The sequence below is a fragment of the Octopus bimaculoides genome, chromosome 4, assembly GCF_001194135.2.
Source record: "Octopus bimaculoides isolate UCB-OBI-ISO-001 chromosome 4, ASM119413v2, whole genome shotgun sequence".
Classification (NCBI taxonomy): Eukaryota; Metazoa; Mollusca; class Cephalopoda; order Octopoda; family Octopodidae; genus Octopus; species Octopus bimaculoides.
In genome coordinates, this window is record NC_068984.1 from 93,830,156 (window position 1) to 93,837,421 (window position 7,266).

A 7,266-nucleotide genomic window follows, 5' to 3' on the forward strand; every position below is an offset into this window, starting at 1 on the left:
CTTCTACTATAGCCTCGGGCCAACCAAAGCCTTGTGAGTGGATTTGGTAGACGGAAACTGAAAGAAGCCCGTTGTATATATGTATATATATATATATATATATATATATATGTGTGTGTGTGTGTGTTTGTGTGTGTGTGTGTGTTTGTGTGTCTGTGTTTGTCCTCCTAGCATTGCTTAACAACCGATGCTGGTGTGTTTATGTCCCCGTCACTTAGCGGTTCGGCAAAAAGAGACCGATAGAATAAAGACTAGGCTTCCAAAGAATAAGTCCCGGGGTCGATTTACTCGACTAAAGGCGGTGCTCCAGCATGGGAGCGGGTAAAAGGGGGGAGTTTTCAACTTTCAAAACACGGTAGATAGCGTTGATGCCAGGAACCGCGTACGTAGTAGAATGCCTGTGTATACATACTTGTATATGTATACATGTGAGTGAGGGGATATCTGAGTATGGTTATGCACATGGACTCATATATATGTATTGGAGTGTCTATAGCTATTTGTATGACCTCATGTACTGTTTGTAGGCTTTTTATGTGCCTTATATTTTTATGTTTTTATATATTTTTATATTTTCTATGTTATACTTTTATTTTTCATTTATTTATTTTTATTATTATTTTTTTCTTGCTGTACCCTTATTTTTATTTTCATTTTTATCTTTATTTTTATTTTTGTTTTTGTTTCTATTTCACCTTTGTTTTTACCTCTTACTCTATATTTGTATGAAATTCTTTGTGAATCTCTGAAGAGTACTAGCGAATCGTGCATGTACCCCCATTTCAGCATTTCATCCGATAATCACTCCAGCAGGAACTATTCGGATAGAATGGGGCATGCCAAAGCTAGGCCAAAACAGCTGTAAGATTAAACTTTTGTTCATTCTCTAATTCCTTATGTACTTTGTACTTATATATATATATATATATATATAGAGAGAGAGAGAGAGAGAGAGAGAGAGAGAGAGACACACATGCACACATATATATATAATGTAGCATATGAATACTCACCCATGTAAGTACTAGCAGGTTGCAAGGAGGGAGACAGTACTTCAATAGAAGAAAATGTTTCCTACAAACTGAAAGTGCAGGGGACTTTCTTCAAACACAGCCTTATTTATGCCATGAAAAGTTCTCAGTTACTCTTGATACTAATTTAGCAGCTAGAAGAATTATTAAATTTCATAATAAACTTACGACTGTCTATTACAGTTGGTAATAACCATAGGATAGCAAGTTTTCTCTATACGTCATTGAAATTAAATTTGGGGTTCAATTGACTACACCACAAAACTAATGAGAATTTACAATATTAATAACTATTCAAATCATACTCAAATAGTAATCAAATTTATAGTGAGGGGTATTTCACCTAAAATTTCTAAATTCTCTGCCAATAAGGATATTTTTTCTTAGAGTGTCATGTATTACAATAAAGCAGTGAATATGGATAAAATCATGTATATTCTCAATAGTATAAATATTTTCCACCTAAGGTTGGGTAGCTATATCCCACTACATACAAACATGTTAATACCGTAGATCATGATTATGATAACGAAGTAAATCAATTTAACAATAATGATATAGACTTCAATGTCACATGTATCTGAATTGAATATACACTGCCATAAACTGTGGGAACTGTAGTGCCTAATGATACTAATAGAATCTCTTAGGTTAAGGATATTAAACATCAAAATACCCTTGGTACCTTTCTCTAGCAAATATCTGAACCATTGTGATTCAAAAGAACAGCCTGTAACTAATAAGAGGAATATAATTAAGAGCGTTATGTTTAACAACAATTAGAATTGCCTTACCTCATTTAATATTAACAAAACTGCTAATTTGAAATTGGATGTTATGACTGATAACAAAAAAAAAACTAAATCTAAGTAGATTACATAAATGGAATAATCTGTGGTTTAACCCCTTCTTCAGAACACAGGTGTTTCACAAACAAGTCTATAATATTTATTTGAGTATTAAATGCTTTCCCACTTCTAGTAAATATTATAAACTGATTGATAGGCATTGAAATGACTTGATAGATATTGAAATGACTATTTTGGTAGTCTTTTTTTCATTTACTTTATTTTCTTGAGAGATTTAACCTTACTTTTTTCACCAAATTAAAATAAATTTCTGTTTTGCTTTTTTGCCAATTGACAATTTGCCTTTTTTGTTTTCTTTTACAGAAAATTAATTTTAAAATAAGGTCTCTCAGTAGTAATTAAATGTTCTATTTTTTATTCTAACTTCAGATCAGACATAGAAACTTAGAAATGATGGTCTTTCAAAGGATTCTTGGACCCTTGTGTTCTGTTGAACAAATTCCTACAGAATTTCGTGAAAATTTTATTCTCACTGGATATCGTTACCCAGAGTGCACTATATTTCAGTGTGTTTGCAGTATATTCACTGCAACTAATGAAACTTTTAATTTTTGGACTCATTTCTTGCCAGCTTTATATTTTCTGTACACAATTTGTCAAACATACAGCAAAGATTTTCTACAAAGTAGTTATAACTCTCCTCTGATTGCTTACCTTGTGACATGTATTCTCTTTCCTTTTGCTAGTTCAATGGCTCATATGTTTCTTTCTTTATCTAATAATGCTCGGCACATCTGTTTTTTTATAGATTATGGTGCTGTAAGTCTTTATAGCTTTGGAAGTTCCATCGCTTATCGTGCTTATGCATTTCCTGAAGTACTTGAGTACACTTGGTTTGGAAAATGGTACCTACCTATTGCATTTTTTAGTGCTTTGCTGTCAACTCTTTTCTCTTGCCAATCGCGATTTAGTGGGAAGTATGAACAAATTTTTCGGATTGGAGTATTTTCATGGCCTTATTTTTTTGACAATATACCTATTTTTATTTTATTTACTCCACTTGAAGAACGTTTTTATTCCAAATTCTATCACACAAAGCAATTTTTGTACTGTTTTATGGCAGTATTAATGTATGTTTCACATTTCCCAGAGCGTTTTAAACCTGGATATTTTGATATTGTTTTACATAGTCATCAGCTTTTTCATATTTTTGGAATAATTAGCACATTTTATCAGATGAGAGGAATTCAGATTGACATGGCTACTCGAAAAAATACCATTACAAAGCAATGGTTCTATAACTATTTCCACTATAGCATTAGTATTGTACTTGTGCAACTTTTACTAATTGCATTAATTATACTTTTATATACATGTATTTTAAACCATAAGAAAGCAATTAAAAAGAAAGAATAAAAAAACAGTAGGTATCTTGTTAATATACTTATACTGCATAGTTAATCAAATCATATTTCCATAGTATTCCTGATTCATATCCTAATTCACCATAAAATTAGATAACCAACCTGTATCAAATTGCTTAATTATTAGGAATATGACAGATAAATTGCAATCATTTTACTTTAAACATTACTTATAAAACTCTTATATTTATGGATTTTATATTTTGATCTTTAAAAATAAGTTTAAAAAGAGAAAAAACTGATTTCTAATATAACAGATACCATAATGTGATGATATGCCTTGGAAATTTGGTCTTCATTCACAGTAGAAACCATCATTTTTAATTTCTTAACACTTTGGGAACAAAATAAAGAATACAAAATCCTATTTACACATACTTTATAGCACAAAGCCCTAAAATTCATCAAGGTAGTGCCCCAGCATGACCACGGTCTAATGACTGAAACAAGTGAAAGAAGATAGAAAGATTATTGTGTATGAACTGGATACTATAATATATTGGTAATTTTTTAATGAGAATATGTTCATTGAAGTATTGAAGTTATCTTTGATAAAAATATATCACATCTTTCTAGTTTCTTACTCTAAAACATATTCAATTTCTTGTAATAAAAAAAAAAACAATTGTAACTGTAGTCTGATGCTGATTCTTGCTTGAAGCAATTTCACTTTTTTGGTGCTAAAATTTTGGGAAAGGACCTACCATAACATCACCTCTATATTCCCCTCCTTTTAGTTTCAAGGTGCCATGTAAAATTAAGAAATTATTATTATTATTATTATTATTATTATTATTAATGAGGCGGTGAGCTGGCAGAGTCATTACCACACTAGAAAAGAATGCTTAGCTGCATTTCTTCCAACCTTACATTCTGAATTCAAATGCCACTGGGGTTGACATTGCCTTTCATTCTTTCAGGGTCATTTGAGCACTAGGTCAATGTAATCAACTAGTCCTCTCCCCCAAAATTACTGGCCTTGTGTCAAAATTTGAAACCATTATTATTATTGTTTGGGTTGTTATCTTTATTATTGTTATCATTATTATTATTAATTCCACCAAAATCAACTTTGCCTTTCATCTTTTCAGGCTCAATAAAATAAGTATCAGTTAGCCACAGGTTGATGTAATCGACTTACTCTATTCCCTGGACTTGCTGGCTTTATGCCAAAATTTGAAATTATTATTATTACTATTATTTAAGGTGGCGAGCTGGCAAAATTGTTAGTACACTGGACAAAATGCTTTGCGGTAGTTCACCTGTTGCTATGTTCTGAATTCTAATTCCGCCAAGGTTGACTTTGCCTTTCATCCTTTCAGGGTCCATAAATTAAGTACCACTGAAACACTAGGGTCAATGTCATCAACTAGTCCCCTCCCCGCAAATTTCAGGCCTTGTGTAGAAAGAATCATTATTATTATTATTATCTTTTTTTTAATCTAATAATAAAATTACCTATCAATGATTTCATATAATTCCCACGGGTCTTTGAAACTGGAGTGAAAGTTATTTGGAAATGATGATATTTTCAAATTATATCTGAATTTTATATGTTTAGATTATTAAACTTTCCCTATTCATTTTTACTATTAATGGACACATTCTCCTGATGAAATAGATATGTAAGATGTTTATATATTCAATTGAAATTGTTTCTTAATTATATTTTACTTACTGGAAACAAATGTGACACATCATTATGTTTTAATATTATTCTCCTTCAAGAAGGTGGTGAACTGGCAGAATTATTAGCATGCTGGGTAAAATGCTTAAATGGCATTTCATCTGTCATTATGTTCTGAGTTTAAATTCTGCCAAGGTTGATTTTGCCTTTCATCCTTTAGGTGTTGGTAAATTAAGTACCAGTTGAGTACTGAGGTCAATGTAATTGACTTATCCTCTCTCTTTAAATTGCTGGCCTTGTGCCAAAATTTGAAAATAATATTATTCTCCTTCAAAGTAGGAGAGTAGCCAAGATAGTAAAATACTTTTAAGCTTTCTATTTTGTTCCATCCCTCTACAAAATAGGTTCAAATCTTGCTTAAGTTGATTATTTTTTTCTTCTGTACGTCCAAGTAAATAAAATACACATTGTGTTTGATTTAACCATACAAATTTGTAGTTTCAGCTATCGTAAGAAATCACCATTTATTCCTTTGAAATTATCTATCAGATATAGAGCTCACTATCTTTAAGATTTACCAAGTTTTTCATATTGTTTTCTTGTATATCATTATTTTGTTCATATATATTTTTATGAAATAAATTTATGGTGAGTTTATAGCATTTTTGGGTCTATATGCCCATCTTGGATGTGTTGTTGATATGTTCAATCAACATGGACCTGACATAAAAAAAAAAAAAGGAGAATTAAATCTCATGTTTAAAATATTAAAATGCAACACTATTGTCATTTGGCGCAGCAGGCTCGTGGTGAGTTGGTAGAATAAATATGCCAAGCCCAATCCAAAGCCTAGTTCAGAAATATCTCTTAAAGATGCTTAGAGAGAATGCTGATCAAAATATGTCAACAATACGTCCAAGATGAGAATATAATGTGATATCAGTATTTGGTTGAATTATAATATGATTAACTTAACACTTTTGTCATGAGAATCATTGTAACAGAAAGTGTAGCTGTATGGTTATAAAGTTCCAGGTTCACTCCCACTGTGTGACACTTTGAGAAAGCATTTACCATAAACTCTTGTCAAACAATGTCTATGGATGATATTTGGTAAATAGATATTGTTTGGAAGCCTGTTTGATGTGGGGTATGTATATTGACAAGAGATGGCAAAATCAATAGTAGACTATCTCATTTATCTGTATCCCATTATGTCATGGTAACATCTCATTAATGTCCAGGTCTATAAAGTATCTGGCAATCAAAAGTATAAACAACAATTTTTAAGGGCATACTTTAACATAGTAGCTCTTTAATAAAACAATTAAAGAATGATAGTTTTCCAAAATTCAATAATTCAAATTTGTATTTTCATCTTTAGAGATATTTTTTTAATTTCAAAATATATTGTATTTTTAAATCTAAATGTAATCTTCAACACAAGATTAATTTTTACTGGAGACGATTTATTTTTTAATCTTTTTATATCACATATGTTTTTGATGTTGTATTTTTCATTACCGTCATTCATTCTAACAGTTATTGCTTTTATGAAAATTAATAAAACTGACTTTCATTCCATTATTTCCTTTGAGCTGTTTGAAAAATAAACTTTTGTTGATATCAACCATATATTTGCATCTTATGTTGTCATCATCATCATCATCAGTTATTGTTCATTTTCCATGCTGGTATGGGTTGAATGGTTTGACAGGAGCTGGCCAGCTGAAGAGCTGCCAAAGCTCTATGTCTGTTTTGGCATGGTTTCTACAGCTGGATGCCTTTGGTCTTTCTTACACACTACATCTGATGCTTTGCACACCCAATTTTTCTCTCAAATCACACTCTGTTATATATGCACACTGACATTACCCATCCAGAAGATAATACTGGCTTCGTTTCTTTCAAATATCAAAGCCTTCAAATATCCTCTGTAGTCATAGCCCATGTCTCACTGCCATGTAACATAGCTGTTTGTACACAAACATCATACAATTTGCTTTTCACTCTGAGGGAGAGGCCATTTGTCACTAACAGAAGTAATAACTCACTGAACTTCGTCCACCCTATTCTTATGTATCTATGTGTGTGTGTGTGTGTGTGTATTATAGCTCAAAAATTAAAATTCATTATAGATATTGCTTTAGTTCTTTAGACAAAGAATACTGTTCTAACTTCAACTGCAGTTTTTTTTTCAAATATGTAGACTTCTTTCATAATTAAGAATCATGTTCAAAGAAATAGTTTACTTTCAGATTTGAAATATAATGCAAACATCCATGTTTTTAGAATTATCCAAGCCATAGAAACCTGGGTGAAAAGTCATGTGCACACACACAGAGCAATATTTGTACTGACTGGAAATTTAAGTT

The 7,266-nt window shown here is 31.2% G+C and overlaps 1 protein-coding gene across 6 annotated transcripts in view; it reads left to right on the plus strand.

Moving 5' to 3' along the window:
- Positions 1 to 6,526, plus strand: part of LOC106881414 (membrane progestin receptor gamma) — a 99,435-nt gene extending 92,909 nt beyond the window's left edge. For all 6 annotated transcript variants that reach the window (XM_052967270.1, XM_052967269.1, XM_052967271.1 and 3 more), the window contains one exon: positions 2,270 to 6,526. In XM_052967270.1, coding sequence (XP_052823230.1) covers positions 2,270 to 3,256 — 987 coding nt within the window. In that variant the 3' untranslated portion in view covers positions 3,257 to 6,526. The remainder of the gene's footprint in view (positions 1 to 2,269) is intronic.
- Positions 6,527 to 7,266: the final 740 nt, after the last annotated feature.